The following is a 17,225-nucleotide window of genomic DNA, read 5'->3' as shown; positions in this document are numbered from 1 at the left end:
AGGGGAGGCACTTCCCGAGGCAATTGTTGAGGCCCCAGCTAGGGGTAGGGGTAGAGCCCGAGCTAGAGGTCGTGCTCGTGGAACGACACTAGGCAGAGGTCGTGGCCGTGGAGCAGCACCAGTTAGAGGTCGTACTAGAGAGGCCTCTCCTGAGCCCCAGATTGATGACAGAGAGGACCAGGTTCCTCCAGAGCCTGCAGTCACACATTTGCTTCAGGATACATTATTGAGGGTATTAAGTGTGCTTGAGAGCTTTACTCAGGGTGGTGGTGCGACCGCTACACCACAAGACTCTCAGACTAGAGAGGGGGCTCAGACCCAAGAGCAGCAGGAAGCTCCAGTTATGCATGATGCGGTGGGGCAGCCACCAAAGGATCCCATGGTTGAGAATGATCTTGCACCAGAAATTGGGGGTCAAGGTGAACCATTGGTTGTTCTGACAGAGGATGAGCAGCGTAGGTATGAGAAATTTCGAAAGATGGACCCACCTCAGTTTCAGGGTGGGAAGAGTGAGGATGCTCATGAGTTTCTGACTACATGCCGAGAGTTACTAGAGGTTGTTGGATTAGCTGAGTCACATGGGGTTCGATATGCTACACTCCAGCTTCGTGGGCCAGCGAGAGAGTGGTGGAGAACTTATTCGGGGGCTTTGCCAGTTGGATCTCCTCCAGTGACTTGGGAGAGGTTTTCCAGTGCCTTTCATGACCGTTTTATCCCTTGGAGCGTGAGAGAGGAGAGTCGTTTGAGGTTTGAGAATCTGAGACAGGACAACTTATCAGTTACAGAGTATGAGGCCCGTTTTTGCCAGTTGTCTAGGCATGCTTTGGCCATTATTCCAGATGAGACAGAGAGGATCCGTAGATTCGTGAGGGGGTTGACTTTCTCTATCAGATCAGCTGTGTTTAGAGCATCTAGAGAGGGGGCTTCCTTCCAGTCCATTGTGAGTGCCGCTAAAGAGGCGGAATTGATGGAGAGAGAAGAGTTTGGGGACCCTAAGAGAGTCCGTACAGCAGGCCAGTTTCATGGTGCCTCATCTGGAGGCAGGGGATCACACAGAGGGAGTGGTTCCTTTCAGCAGCGAGGACCCGTTCATGCATCTATGCCGATATCCGAGGGTGGTCAGATACCTCGGGGTTCTTATAGCATGGGTCACGATTCACAGCAGCGACCTATGGGGCGAGGCAATTATAGTGGGTTTTCAGGGTCCGCACAGCAGTTCCCGGGACAGAGATTTTGCTTTTCTTGTGGAGATCCCGATCACCTGATGCGACAGTGTACTTCCCAGAGGGGTCGTGGAGGATCCCAACCTAATTCTTCATTTCAGGCTAGACCACCGGTACCACCGGGTAGAGGCCGAGGCAGAGTTCAGTCAGGTAGAGGCGGTAGAGCTTCTAGTAGTGGTTCTGCAGCTCAGCAGAGTGGGGGTAGAGTTACCACCCAGGCTGGAGGTGGCCGAGGGGGCCACTGTTATGCTTTTCCGGGGAGACCCGAAGCGGAGACTTCTGATGCTGTTATTACAGGTATCATCCCAGTATGCCATCGATCTGCGTCTGTATTGTTTGATCCAGGGTCTACATTCTCTTACGTGTCCACCTATTTTGCTGCTGAATTTGATATGATATGTGATAGCATGACTGTACCTATTCGTGTTTCTACACCCGTGGGTGAGCCCTTAGTGGTGGATCGAGTGTATCGATCTTGTCTTGTTTCTCTAGCGGGGTATGACACTTGGGTAGATTTGATTATTCTGGGGATGGTAGACTTTGATGTTATCTTGGGTATGAATTGGCTTTCTCCTTATCATGCTGTCCTTGATTGTAATGCTAAGACTGTGACTTTAGCAATGCCTGGTGTTTCGAGGGTTGAGTGGAAGGGTGTTAATGGCTCTTATCCTAGTAAGGTCATCTCCTTTATCCGTGCTCAGAGATTGGTGGAGAGAGGGTGTTTGTCTTACTTAGCTTTTATTCGGGACACTAGTGTTGAACCACCTTCCATGGATTCTATTCCCGTGGTTCAGGAGTTTCTCGATGTATTCCCTTCTGATCTTCTAGGTGTTCCTCCCGATAGGGATATTGATTTTGCTATTGATTTGGAGCCGGGCACAAAGCCCATTTCTATTCCTCCCTACCGTATGGCTCCAGCAGAGTTGAAAGAGTTGAAGGATCAGTTGCAGGATTTATTGAGTAAAGGGTTTATTCGCCCTAGTGTGTCACCTTGGGGTGCCCCTGTGCTGTTTGTGAAGAAGAAGGATGGGACTATGAGGATGTGTATTGATTACAGACAGCTAAACAAGGTAACAGTGAAAAATAAGTATCCTCTTCCGCGTATTGATGACTTATTTGATCAGCTACAGGGGGCATCGTTGTTCTCTAAGATTGATTTGAGGTCTGGGTATCATCAGTTGAAGATTAGGGCATCAGATATCCCTAAGACAGCTTTTCGGACTCGGTATGGGCATTATGAGTTCTTAGTGATGTCATTTGGGTTAACTAATGCCCCTGCAGCTTTTATGGAGTTGATGAACGGGGTGTTTCGACCATACATTGATTCTTTTGTGATTGTTTTCATCGATGACATTTTGGTTTACTCCAAGACTGAGGATGACCATGTCCGACACTTGAGAATTGTACTTCAGAGATTGAGGGAAGAGAGGTTGTATGCCAAGTTCTCAAAGTGTGAGTTCTGGCTTAATTCTGTGGCATTCTTGGGACACGTGGTGTCCAAGGAGGGTATTAGAGTAGATCCAGCCAAGATTGAGGCAGTTAGAGGCTGGACGCGACCTACTTCTCCTACCGAGATTAGGAGTTTTGTGGGATTGGCAGGTTATTACCGACGATTTGTTCAGAGTTTCTCTACTATTGCAGCTCCATTGACTAGATTGACTCGACAGGGTGTGGGTTTTCAGTGGTCTGATGAGTGTGAGGAGAGTTTTCAAAAGCTCAAGACTTTGTTGACTTCGGCTCCTGTGTTGACTCTACCTGAGGAGGGTGTAGACTTTACTGTGTATTGTGATGCTTCAGGAGTCGGATTGGGTGGTGTATTGATGCAAAAGGGGAAAGTGATTGCTTATGCTTCTAGGCAATTGAAGTCCCATGAAAAGAACTACCCTACTCATGATTTGGAGTTGGCGGCTGTAGTATTTGTACTTAAGTTATGGCGTCATTATTTGTATGGGGTGCATTGTGAGATCTTCACTGATCATCGGAGTCTTCAGTATATCTTTAGTCAGAGGGATCTGAACTTGAGGCAGCGTAGGTGGCTTGAGTTGTTGAAGGACTATGATGTGACCATTTTATATCATCCGGGGAAGGCCAATGTTGTTGCCGATGCTCTGAGTAGGAAGACTCCTAGCATGGGAAGTCTTGCAGCACTTAGCATTGAGGAGAGACCATTGGCTAGAGATGTTCAGAGGTTAGCTAATAGTCTTGTCCGGTTGCAGATCTCAGAGGAGAGTGATGGGATAATTGCTTTTATTGAGGCTCAGTCTTCTTTAGTCGAGCAGATCCGTGCGCACCAGTTTGATGATGAGAAATTATGTCTCATTCGAGACAGAGTATTGAGAGGGGAAGCCAAGGAGGCTGTCCTTGATTCTGACGGTGTCTTGAGGATCGGAGGCAGGATTTGTGTGCCCAAGACAGGAGAGTTGACTAGACTGATTCTTGAAGAGGCCCATTGTTCCCGATATTCTATCCATCCGGGAGCAGCGAAGATGTATCATGATCTGAGTCAGCATTACTGGTGGTGTGGGATGAAGAGAGATATTTCAGACTTTGTTTCTAGGTGTTTGACTTGCCAACAGGTCAAGTGTGAGCACCAGCGTCCTGGGGGTGTATCTCAGAGGATGTCTATTCCTACTTGGAAGTGGGAGCGGATCACTATGGACTTTGTTGTGGGTTTGCCTACCACAGTGGGTGGTTATGACTCCATTTGGGTGGTTGTTGACAGGCTGACCAAGTCTGCCCACTTCATTCCGGTTCGGGTGAAATATACGGCAGAGAAGTTAGCCGAGCTATATATCAGTCAGATTGTGCGACTACATGGGGTTCCTGTTTCTATTATATCAGATCGAGGTTCACTATTTACTTCTCACTTCTGGAAGGCATTACAACATGGTTTGGGTACTCAACTAGATATGAGTACAGCCTTTCACCCTCAGACAGATGGTCAGTCCGAGCGGACGATTCAGGTGTTGGAGGACATGCTCCGAGCATGTGTGATCGATTTTGGTGCTAGATGGGATCGACATTTACCCTTAGCAGAGTTTGCCTACAATAACAGTTATCACTCTAGTATTCAGATGGCCCCATTTGAGGCGTTGTATGGCAGACGATGTAGGTCTCCGATCGGTTGGTTTGATTCGGCAGAGATGGACTCTTTGGATACTGACTTGCTTAGAGATGCTATGGAGCAAGTCCGTAGGATTCAGTATAGACTGTTGACAGCCCAGAGTCGACAGAAGAGTTATGCAGACCGGAGAGTTAGAGCCTTAGTGTTTATGGAGGGCGATCATGTTTGGCTTAGAGTGTCACCTATGAAGGGTGTGATGCGGTTCGGCAAGAAGGGCAAGCTTAGCCCTAGATTCATTGGACCTTTTGAGATTTTGGGTCGAGTGGGAGAGGTGGCCTATAAGTTGGCCTTGCCACCTAGTTTGTCGGCAGTTCATCCTGTCTTCCATGTCTCTATGCTTCGGAAGTATATTCCGGATGAGTCACATGTGCTTTCACTCGATTCAGTGGAGTTGGGTCCAGACTTGACATTTGAGGAGGAACCTATAGCTATATTGGACAGGCAGGTTCGAAAGCTTAGGACCAAGGAGATTGCTTCAGTGAAGGTGCAATGGAAGCACCGATCAGTGGGAGAGGCAACTTGGGAGACAGAGTCTGATATGCGTGCCAGATATCCTCAGCTTTTTGAAGCTTCAGGTACTTTCTTTCACCTTATGTTCGAGGACGAACATGATTTTTAGTGGTGGATAATGTAATGACCCGGATTGTCATTTTTAGAAATTTACATAAAATTACCGTTTTTACCCCTCTCAATAGTTGACTCGAGTAATTTTTGATTAGTCGGTGAAGTTGATTTGGAAATTTTGAACTATTCGTTTAACTTAAGTTAATTAATCGATAGTTAGTGGGTTAAAGTGGTCATTTATTAAAGACTCTATACCACTTGACCATGGGTTAAAATGAATTAAATTATTTGGGGTTTAATATTTGAGTCATAACTGAAAAAGGAAAAGAAGAAAAGGGCGTAGGGTTTCGGCATCGTGAGTTCGATCTGCCTCAGGTACTGCATCAAGTGCTCTGCATGCTCTTCATTAATTTCTACATATGTATATGTGTGGAAATAATAAAATATTAGGTAGGAAAAGGAGGATTTGCTTCATAAGTTTGTAGATAAGAAACAGTGTTAATATTATTGTTATTATTATTATATTTCTTTTCGTTTGTTGTCAATTTATGGGGATGAAGGGAGTTGAACTGTTAGGAGTATATATATAAAATTATTTTTCATACATGCCATCTCCAGTTTCAAGTAGTAAGTTGAATTCTCACTAAATGAGTTAGATTATTACTCTATATATGTTAAGGCCTAATTGATTTCTTGGGGAAAGAATAATGTCATTGTTGTACACTTGGTGGGTTTTGAAAATTGTGAGGATAAGGTTAAGATTACATATTATAAATTTAGGAACCTGCAGGTGACATATTAATGTCTTTATTTTGTCGATTCCCACCACTGGTTTCATAACCAGTGGTTCCGAAAATTGGTAATTCTTATGTTATTATCACATTGTATATTTAATTTTGATATATTAAAATAGGTCATTAAACATTAGGTATATCGTATTTTTGTGAATGTCATTTAGATTTACGATAATTGAAGGAATTGGAAGAATTGACAAGTTAATGGGCATCAAGACTTGAGAACTTAATTATAAATTTGGGTAAACTTTTGGGTTTAGGCTAAACCTATAGTGACATGAGTGTTGTTAGTTTCGGAATCTTATTGTGACTATGTACTTGAATAGATTACATTGATTTGGAAGCTCAACGGAAAGGGAAGACTCAAGTCTCGGAGTGATTATTCGGTTATTTAAGGCAAGTGGATTTCTAAACCCTTGTTAAGCGTATGGAATTCGTGTATTTCCTTGTGGTATATGTTTGGGAGTAATGTGATCAATTGTTTGTGTAATGTGTTGAGAATTGTTTGAAAGGCTTGTTGAATCATCGTTGAACTTGTGATTTGTGCAATGTTATGAAAATGGTCATCTCCTCATTATTTGTGTGAACATGTCATTTGCATTATTCTGAGACATGGTTGTGACAAGTGTTATGTGCATTGAGAAAGAATAAGAAATTAAGGAGGATGTACCATTTCGAGGGACGTATCGCGCGCCGCGACGGATACTATATTTCGAGGGACGTGTCGCGCGCCGCGACGGATATTATATTTCGAGGGACGTATCGCGCGCCGCGATGGATGCATGGACAGATATGTCCCCCATGGGTCCCGGACTGAGAGACAGCGGGTGTGTATCATTAGGTCAGACATGCATCACTATAATTGACATTGCATTTCATTGCATTGCACATTTTTATTATTAATGAACTTGATCTTGTGTGTTGTTGATCTTGTGAGTGCCTTTCTGTGAAATTGGTTATTGACGAATATTGAGGTGTTATTGAGAATATATGACCTGTTAGAGTGCTATTGTTGAGTTGTATGCTTTGTAAATTGTAAATTGTTAGGTTGGGTTGGTTTTATGCAGGTTGTAGTTATGGAGGTTAGGATGGGGTGTAAGGAGTACCCGTATTCTGTACTCTTAGCTTGTGTTTAGAGGTTTGCTTGTTGAGTACCGTGTGGTTTGGTACTCACCCCTTGCTTCTACAATCTTTTGTAGGTTACGAGCCCGGATCTTCGTGATACCTTCAATTCTCTTCGTTTCCGAGGTTTTCTGTGGAGATCTGAGAGGTAGCTGTTTGTCATCTCAGCGAACCTTCTTACTCCTGTTTATGATTTTGTTTTTACTTGAAAGACAACGTCATTTGAGACTTGCGTATTTTCTTTCAATTCTAGTATTTACATTAGAGGCTTGTGCACGTGACAACCAGGTTTTGGGGATTGAATTAAGTTGACTTGTTTTCGTAATAGTAATTGCTATTGAACTTTGCTTTATTTCCGCACTTTATCGAAATGATTGGGTTTTAGGCTGACTTGTCTTGGTGGGATACGACGAGTGCCATCACATCCATTTTTGGGTCGTGACAAATTTGTTCTAGATACATTGTATCCAAGTGAATTCACATGTATCTGACTCCCCCGTTCATCTCTCTCACTACATCAAAAATTATCTTTAGCGGCAATTAATTAACGGCAATCACTCAATTGCCGCTAAATATATATTTTTAGCGGCAATTAGCACTCATTGTATATGTCTCTAAAGCCTTTAGCGACACTGGATCTAATGATTCATCTCTCTCACTACATCAAAAATTATCTTTAGCGGCAATTAATTAACGGCAATCGCTCAATTGCCGCTAAATATAGATTTTTAGCGGCAATTAGTATTCTTTGTTTATGTCTCTAAAGCCTTTAGCGACACTGGATCTAATGACACTTAACTAATGTCGATAAAGACTTTTAACACTCTTTATTAATATGTTATTTATTGCCGCTAAAAGTTATTTTTGTTGTAGTGTCTTCACCTCGCTCTCCACTCTCCTCTCTCTCGCTCGTCACTCTCTATGTATGTGGTATCCCAGATACATGTATCTACTGTGATTCATATGTATCAAGGTATCTCGCTTGCCTCCTTCATATCTTGCTCGCGTCTCTCCTTCTCTAGCTCGCCTCTCTCCTTATTTTAGTGTATCTTGTAGCAAAAATACATGTATCTAGGTGTATCTGACTTGAAATCTGGTATGGAATTTTTAATATAGTGATACAATAAATTTTCTCAAAAAAAAATTATTCTCTTTCTTCATGTAAAAATCAAACATTTGGGAAATACTTAGCTCCCTTATACTCTTGCTTAAATCATGGTTAAGCTCTTTCTCAAACTCCTCTTTACTTTCTCAAAACTCAGTTTAAACCATTATGTTTCTGTTTAAAAGATTCTCAATAAGAACTCAATAAATACTCAAGAATAGGGTTCATGCTGGAAAATTAGACATGAACAATCAACTCAATAATCGCAATGCACAATGTACGACAATTCAATGATTAGAAATAGGAATTCAATAATCAAGAACTCAAAACTTAATGTCAACTCATCTCAAGAGTACTCAAATCTAAGGATGAAACCTTGGATTACTCGTCTACTGATTTGAAAGTTGATGTATGGCATGAGGACGAGCTATTCCAACACTATAATACCCTTACATACATGGAAGAACAAAGTTCTGGCCGAAATCGACGAAACTCGAAGAACGCTCGAAACCCTAGCTTTACTCCTCTTAGAACCTTACTCTAATGACTTGAAGTGTTAATGAACATAAAAGAGGTTATTAACACTTTATAAGCCCTTAACTAGGAGTAAAACATCGTGGTTTAGGCTTAGAATAGAGATTAAAATGACATAGTTTAAGTACCACAAGCATAAAGGGAAAGACCAAAATGACCCCAACTAAAAAAACTGATAAGGTGCCTTAAAAAGGAGGCTTCACAGACCGTTTAGGGCTCAATGGTCCATGAAAAACTTCATTGTTGTATAGCCATCCGTGAAACTTCAACTATCTGACAGGGCCTTACTAAAATGGGCATAATTTTTTACTCTAAACTCGAAATGAGGCAAACGTGGTGTCGTTGGAAAGAGGACTCAAAGAACTTTAATTTGATAAATTATGGGCCACCTAATACCTTATATGCTGAGAGATATGGTCGTTTGAAGTTTAACTTAAACTTAAAAGCTTATAGGTGACCAGTACGGACCTCTAAACGAACCGTACAAGCCACCACAGACTGTCTAGAGTCCCGTCCAGGTGACTCACCACTTGGCATCCCTGGATGGTTGGGCACCTTGCTCTAAACGGGTCGTGGACCCCTAAATGGACCGTTTAGGGTTCCACGAAGGGTCCGTAGTCCATTTTGGGTACGTGGACTTGCCCATTAGCCCTTTTTAGCCTTTCTCAAAGTTCGAGGTGTTACACAAATGATTCAAATTTTAAGAGTAGAGTTGCGACGTGTTATAGAATGATTCGGGTAAGGCTTAGAAATTTTTGGAGTGTTACACTTATTCGCTCTCCATGGCATACATTTAGGAAACTAAGAACGATGTTGTTTTCGAACAACACATTCTTCACAAACTTGAGACGGAACAACAATTTCAGGAAGCTCCATCACCATACTCTTCCTTTGAAGGATCTTCAAGCCACCAAAGTTCAAGTGACCATATCGAAAATGCCATAACCATGAAGGATTTTTCATTTCCGCCATATAGCAAGATTGGAAATTTTCAATCTTCAAAGGAAAAAAATTATTTTGACTCATTTTCACAAAAGCATTACTCATATGGAGGGATCAGAAATTTCACATGTATCATTCCTTAACGTGATGACATACCCTTTTTCTAGCAGCTGACCAACACTTAATAAATTGTTTTTCAAAGTAGGAACATAAAACACATTAGATATGATTTCCACACACCCATTTTTTATTCTAAAATTGATATTACCATTTCCCATCACATTCACTGTTGAGAATCACCAAAGCTAAAAATTAGTAAAAGAAGACTTACTTCCAGTCATATGATTACTACATTCGGTATCCACATACCAAATAACTTGCTCATTTGGCTCATTTTTCCGCATGAACTGGCATTAATAAGGTTTCTCCTTCCTTATTCTCAACAAAATTTGACTTTTCTTCCTTCTCATTAAGTAGCCTAGTACAACATTCAGAACGATAATGACCAAATTTATGGCAACGATAACATTCTACGTTAGATTTGTCAAAATCTCTCCCTCTGTTTTTGTCGTAGTCACCATTGGTTCTAAAATTCACGTTGCCATCTTTGTTGCCTCCATCTCTGCTTCCTCGATATCCTCTTCTTCTACCCATTCTTCTAGAATTGGAAGAAATAAAAGTAGAAGTCTTCAAGGTCTGCTCATCAGAAGTTGAATTGCGATTCATCATTTGTTCATGCACCAAAAGGAGCTTTGCAATTCATCAAGCAATAAATCATCTATATATGTTGACTCCTCTATGGAGCAAATGCTATAATCATACTTCGGCGTCAATGAGCGCAATATCTTCTCAATAATTGCGGCATCGTTCATCTCATCGCCATGGAATCACATTTTGTTGCTAATCTCTATTGTTCTAGCGCCGTAAATCATTACAAACTCTTTTTCCTTCATCTGCAAAGTCTCAAAATCCCTTCTCAAGGCTTGAAGTTGTGCGCACTTCACTCTAGCAGTGTCTTGATACTTCTTTTTCCTGGAGTCCCATATGTCTTGACGTTGTTTTTTTCATTGCTACAACAGTCCTTTTATAAAACAAATACATAGGAAAAACTGAAGCTAGAAATTAGGAACTACTACACCAAGATTTTCTCCTAAAAACTTGATAACATCCCACATTTAAAACTACTTCCTAAATATTAGGACAAACATAACGATAAACATTTTATTAGTAACATGACTTAATAAAACTAACATAGGAACATTAAAGCACAAAAGTTTTATTCAATATAGTCCAATTACATAATTTTAAAAAGAGATTACAACTACAAATTAATTATTTAGTGTCATATATAGACACATACTTTTGTGGCAATAATTCTTAAATCCTTCTTTTTAAGCTTTCTTTAGAGGAGTATTGCTAATGCAATAGTTCTCATTGCAACTTGTCATGCAACTTCCAAACTTGTTCTTATCTGCAAAATTACATAATCTTTGTGTAAGGCAACATTATATACATATATATCAAAAAATAAATGTATTCAAACAAAACAAGTATATCAAGACAATGAGTAGTTAGTTACCATATTTGATGAGAAATTTGTAACAATGACCGATAGAACATCCAATATTACAAACGCAATTTTCAAAATGGCCGAGAGAACATTCAATGTCCATTTCACATACGATAGAGCACTTAGTAAAGCACGAAGGGTTACCATGGCACACATTAGTACAATGTTTTATACAAAAAGGGTCACCATAGCACTCTGTAAACAGAAGCATTGCAAGGAACAAAACAAATACAACTTTCAATGCCATAATTAATTATATTATATGATACTTGTTATTTGTTTGATGTGAAAAAAAGGTTCTCACACTCAACTATTTATAGAGGAAATGAAAATATATTATTTTAGATTATTATAACCAGTAGATATAACATAAAAACTAAATATTGAATCTTCGGTTTTTTCACGTGTTCACTTTTTTATATTTTAATTTTTTCTTAGTGAATATTCTGGTTTTTGTATTTGTTTGACTATCAATATTTGCATTTTCTAAACCTAAATACTTGAAAAAATAGAATGACTTGAGAGACTTTTTTATTTTTTTGTTTGTTATTTTGGTCCTTGTACTTCATAGAGTTTCATTCTATTAAAAGCGATGTCACATTCAACGGGACTCAAACACTACACCTCTCTAATTAAAAATAAATAGATAATTATCACTCCATCATAATTCTTATTATTGATTCAATATATGTTTATGCCTCCATAAAATAGTTAAAAAGATCTAAATAATTATTTCTTCGAGAGGGTAAACAAAGATAGAGAAAGTAAAAATAATTGGAAAGAAAAAGAGGAATCTTAGAAGTACCAATTTTATTTTTTTTGAGTTTAACTAATATTTACCGCAAGATTGGTTCACTTAAATTGTGAGGCTAAATTCAAACTTCATAGATAGATTTTAATTATTTTTTTCTAGATAAAATTATATAAATCAATTTTCAAATATGGATGTGGTGGAGTCAGAATCTTTTATCAAAAAAATTATAAAAAAGTAAACACAGAAGATGTATATACACAAAAAAATTTAACAAATTAAAGTGGACAACAAAATATACTTCTTAGAGAGAGAAACTCTAACTTAATATTGACAAAAGGCCTAACATATCCTTCAAATGTATACTACTTATTATTCTACTCAAATTATGAGCTTGTTTATCGAAAATACAAAGGATTTTCGTTTTCTTGGTTTTTTATTCCTTGGTTATGCATATTTTATTTTATCAATATCATTGTAGTAATGAACAACACATAATTACATGTAGAAACTCTTTATATATTATTGTTGTTTTATTTCAAATTATAGAGATGGAGAAGTTTTATGGTAAGTCCATTGTTAATTTTAAGAGTAAGAAATTATTTTAGCTAATCTAACATAATAAAAGTATAAACAATGATTCTTTATTCAGACTAAACTAAAAGATTATTATTTCAATATGATCATCTCGATATTCATTAATATCTCAAAAAGTTCCTCAAATGAATTATTGTACATCCACTTCTAAGTCATGTAGTTTCAACGAAGAAGTCTCAAATGATACTTTGAACAAGGGTGGTTTTGTCATTGGTTAATCTGAATCTCACAAATTCATACAACTTATCTTGCAGATCCGGATACTAACAAAAAAGAAACATGATATTATGCTATATGTTTCCTCTATAAACAAATGAGTGGTGTGTGTCACGGGTTAATCTCCATCACACAACTAATTATCTTGATCAAAATATAAACCTATATTGTTTTTCCTCTATAAAATATAGTTATTTTCACATCAATTCCAAATATAGTGCAAAGCAAACTCTCTTTCTCTTGGCTATTATTACAAATTTCTTGTCCAATATGGTAACTAAAGAAAGACTTAACACCAAATAATTTTCTGGCTCTTGTTCAATACTGTCATGATTAACATATTGACATATGTTGTACAATATATGAATTCAAATTTAATCTATTTTCAATGTGATATCGAATATTAAATGAAAAAAAAAAAGTTTAATATATCACCAGAAAATGTTATTATTATTTATAGGTTTTTCTTCATTCTTATCTATTAGTTCTTGTTAGATACTCACGTATTTAACACATGTTCCACAAAATAGGACCACAAAAAATGAAACTTTATTGTTTATTTACAGGTATGCATCACTTTTGTGTGTATCATACTATATATATCGTCTCTTCTTAGAACATTTATTTGTATTTTGTTATCACATGCATGTTCAAAATGTATTAGAACGTAAATTTCATTAAAAATTGAAAATTTATGAGTGAAAAAAATATTTGGTTTGCCAATTAAAATGCTCCTCTCTTTTTATTTTAAAATTAGAGGGAGGGGAAGAAGATTATAGGTGGTAAAAGTATTAAATCTTTACTAACAGGATGAAAGTTTAAAGTAGTCGATCAATAGGGTTGTAAAAATTTTTAGGGCTTTTGTAGTGATATTAGTCGGGTCATTTGCGCGAAAGCCTATATTTTGGGGTAGTATTTAATTTTGGGAAAATTATGGAACAAGACAAAAATGTCAACATATTTATGTAAAACAACTATAGTTTAAAAGAATTACAAAAATCTCCTAGGTAAATTTGTGTCATATTATGTTTTAAGAACTTTACTCCTATGTAACAACATCAATTAGTTAATTATTAAAGTGTTTATTTAGATATATACTAAAGAATAATTTTAGACATAAAATTCCTAAATAGACATATAAAATAACACCAAAATATAAATAAAAACATTTAACATAATTATTTTCAACGATAGCTAGTAGCTTACATAAAAAGAGTCACACACATAAAATCCACATGATAAAAGAGCAATGAAAATAGGAAATACTGAAAAACAATGAAATTGTCATTCATATTCATATGATATATGATGATGCTTAGATCTTCTTGAATTTCACAAGACAATTTCTCGGAGGTTCAATTTTGCTCTCTGGATTAACTTGCTCCACCCTACATCATATAATAATAGCTATTAAATCTCTGAATCAATTTTTTACGTAACATGGTTAAGACTAAAAGATTAATTAAGGGTGTACATAAGTTGTTTTTTTCAAAAAATTTATCCAACCGAATATGGAAAAATATAAGAAACATTTTCCAAAAAATACTTTCCTCCATATTCTACATATCATCATTTGTTTAAGATCAGAAGGTTCAAAGATATTCTTTACTTTCTTAAATTTCGTGTCAAATCAAACTCAGACAAACAAATTAAAACGAAAAGAATTAACAGTTAGGATCAATACCTGTAGTTAAGAAGAAAGTAATGAAGAATTACAGAAACCTCAAGCCTAGCCAAATTGGCTCCTGGACACATTTTGGGGCCAACTCCAAAGGGAAGAAAGGAGGCTGGCTTGGTTTTAAGATCCTATAATTTACGCAATCTCGTATAATTAATACATATATAAGTTATGCAAGATAAAAGATTACGTACTTGAATAACTAAATTTTACCTAACAACTACGATATAATATTACTAACAAATGCATAACTTTAATCAGCAACCAAATGACTCATAAGTAGAGAATATGTCACTTACATCCCATCTAGAAGGATTAAATTCCTTAGGTCTCACATAAGTACGAGGGTCCATATGATAATTCCATGAAATGACAAAAACTTCCACCCCTTAGGTATGGTATACCCTGCATAAATTTTTATAATAAACTTTTTAATACGCATGAAATTGAGTAACTATGTGAGAAATCAAATCGAAGTTACAAGAGATACTAACCATTTATGTTAATAGTATTTCTTGCCTCTCTAAAGAATATTGTTTTGGCAGTAGCAATACGCAATGATTCATTAATTACCTTTCAAATTTGAAAAAAAAAACGATAGTATATAAGAAGATTTAATGCATGATGGTCCACAAATAAAATTAAAAAAATATTTAAATCTTACATTACTAAGATACTTCATCTCTTTAATTTCATGGAAATTAAGGCCTTCATTTGGAGATGATCTTCTCTTTACTATATCCTCTTGTTCCTCCTACAAAGACACGATTTGTCATCAACTGATATTTATGTCCTTCAAGTAGGAAATTAAACAAGTAGACATACCGTCCTACGTGACATAATATGCCACATGGGACATAGAATGGTCACGTAGGATGCCAGATAGACGTATGCATATGTCTACATGTTTAATTAAAAGGCGTAAATACAAGTTGAAGCTAAATTAAGAGACACGTTTATGTATTATACGATAAATAAAAGTAATGATGATGAGTAGGTATACTTTAGCTTTGTCCAAGAAGTGAGGATGATTTTCCAAATACATAATTGCAGTTGATGCTACCAAAGCAACAGATTCAAAACCAGCAAATGTATAAGAAACAAGCATTGCAATGATCTTCTCATCATTGAAACCTCCATCACCATCTTGAGTGTTTAACATCATATCTAGTAAAATATTGGACTTTTCTCTTGTTTTGTTTTTCCCAATCATCACTTTTCTTTCATCTAAAATATATTGATATATCTTAGCCATTGCTCTTCTAGCCTGAAAAAATTAAAAGTTAATTCAAAGCAAAGAAACAAGTATAAAGGTTTAATCTCTTGAGTTTGTAGGATTAAACATCTGAACACACGTGATAAAGTGATTCTATTAGATATTTTTCGGTTCAAATTTTGGAAAAACTTTTGGTGCATATCCTAATTAAAATATGTCACTTTCTGAGGTTAACAAAAATTGTAAAATCTCAACCATGTTTCAAATGATGACGATTAAAAAAATAAAATGACATATTTTATTATGTGGTTGACTGAATTACCTAATAGACAGTACTTGAGAAAAGTTTTTCAAAAATTTGAACTTGAAGTGTTCTTTTTAGACACTTTACCATGTTTTCAAATTCCGAACTGGAGCATAACTGAATTCGAGTGTCTAGATGAAATTTACCTTCAATCCCCTATTGTAAGCTGATCCTGGTATATTAAATGGCAAGCCATGACAACCATGAAAAAGATAAATAGTCTCTTCAAATAGAATATTAACCATAGCATTATCAACTCCATCACCAATAAGAATTCTCATTAACACATCAAATGCTGGCCTTTTAATTGCTAAAAGGACATCAATTGGTTCTTCCATGTCAACCAATTTCTCAAATGATTTTTTCACAATTTCTTTTGCAAAATCAAAGTAATTTGATAATAATGATATGTCACTTTTTATTAATGCTGTCATTCTATGTAGACTCTTGCTTTCTTCTCTTGTAAATCCACCAACTTGAGCTTGTCCTAATATTTTTAAGATATAGTTTGGCATACCTCTATCATAATTTTCATCATCCATAAATATTTTCCTACTTATTTCAACTTTTGTCATGATAATACTTGGCTTTCCAAACATGAACGTCTTGTACATCCCACCCTCCCCAAACCTAAAAAAAACATTCGTTAGTATGTTCAAAATAGTCTCTATATATGTATATAGATCGTTAAAAGTTAATATTTTTAGTCTCCGATCCGTAAATATGTAGAAAATTAATTAGTTGAGAAAATTTACCTAGTAACATAGTAGGAAAAAAATGAGCCAAGATTACCATCTTTGAAACTTTGTAAGAAAAAAAGCATGTTCCCTACTAATGGCCAGCCCATGTCACCTGGAGGCAAGTTAAATTTCTTTGAGTTAAATTTGATTGTGAAAAACCATCCATTTGCTCTCTTTAGAACACTAATTAGGGTTAAAATTCCTATAGCCAAACTTGTGTATAATAACACTAAGTTGTACTCCATTTTTGCTTTTTTGTGAACACAATAATAATAATGTGAGTTTGTTTATAATATATATAGACTTTCAGGTCTCTATACAACTATACACCCACCACTTTATATTCTTATTGGATCAGGTGTCATGTCGGTACAAATATATTATTATTGGATCGATACTATGTCGATACATGTATAGTTTTAATTGTGTATGGACTAAGATGACATGTTAAAATGTTACGTTGTAGGTGATGATTAGGAATTTCTGAAAATTCGAGCTATTTTATAACAATGGTTATAGTTATTTGCTAAGTTGGGTTACTTGTTCACATGTCGTATAATGGGAATGTGTAAGTTTAGTAGTCTGGTGTTTGGTGAAATATTACGTGATAGAAGAGTTAGGTTATGATTTGATGTGAGTGGAGTTGACAGCGGAAGGAATGGGTGTATCGGGGACCTAGCTAATTCTATATTGTAGATGTACGGTTTTTTGGAAATAGTCTAAATGGGTATAAGAGCTACCAATT

At 36.7% G+C, this 17,225-nt stretch overlaps 1 protein-coding gene and 1 pseudogene across 1 annotated transcript; one reads left to right on the top strand and one right to left on the bottom strand.

Annotated features, from left to right (window-relative positions):
- Positions 1–967: 967 nt before the first annotated feature.
- Positions 968–4,966, top strand: LOC125817521 (uncharacterized). Its single transcript, XM_049497064.1, has 2 exons — positions 968–1,520; positions 4,734–4,966. The coding sequence occupies exons 1-2, from the start codon at positions 968–970 to the stop codon at positions 4,964–4,966; spliced, it is 786 nt and encodes a 261-aa protein (XP_049353021.1).
- An 8,891-nt stretch (positions 4,967–13,857) lies between these two features.
- On the bottom strand, positions 13,858–16,725 carry LOC125817513 (beta-amyrin 11-oxidase-like; annotated as a pseudogene).
- Positions 16,726–17,225: the final 500 nt, after the last annotated feature.

This window comes from Solanum verrucosum, unplaced genomic scaffold, assembly GCF_900185275.1.
Source record: "Solanum verrucosum unplaced genomic scaffold, falcon-dt-bn FXZP01000280.1, whole genome shotgun sequence".
Classification (NCBI taxonomy): Eukaryota; Viridiplantae; Streptophyta; class Magnoliopsida; order Solanales; family Solanaceae; genus Solanum; species Solanum verrucosum.
The sequence above is the reverse complement of the archived record's forward strand: the minus strand, read 5'-3'. Positions and strand labels throughout refer to the sequence as shown.

What these genes read in the sequence shown, in the direction of transcription:
- LOC125817521 (XM_049497064.1), top strand. Translation starts at nt 968, where the DNA reads ATGGAGAGAGAAGAGTTTGGGGACCCTAAGAGAGTCCGTACAGCAGGC. An exon ending in TTCTGATGCTGTTATTACAG is followed by an intron (nt 1,521 to 4,733) that starts GTATCATCCCAG and finishes CACTCGATTCAG; the next exon opens with TGGAGTTGGGTCCAGACTTG.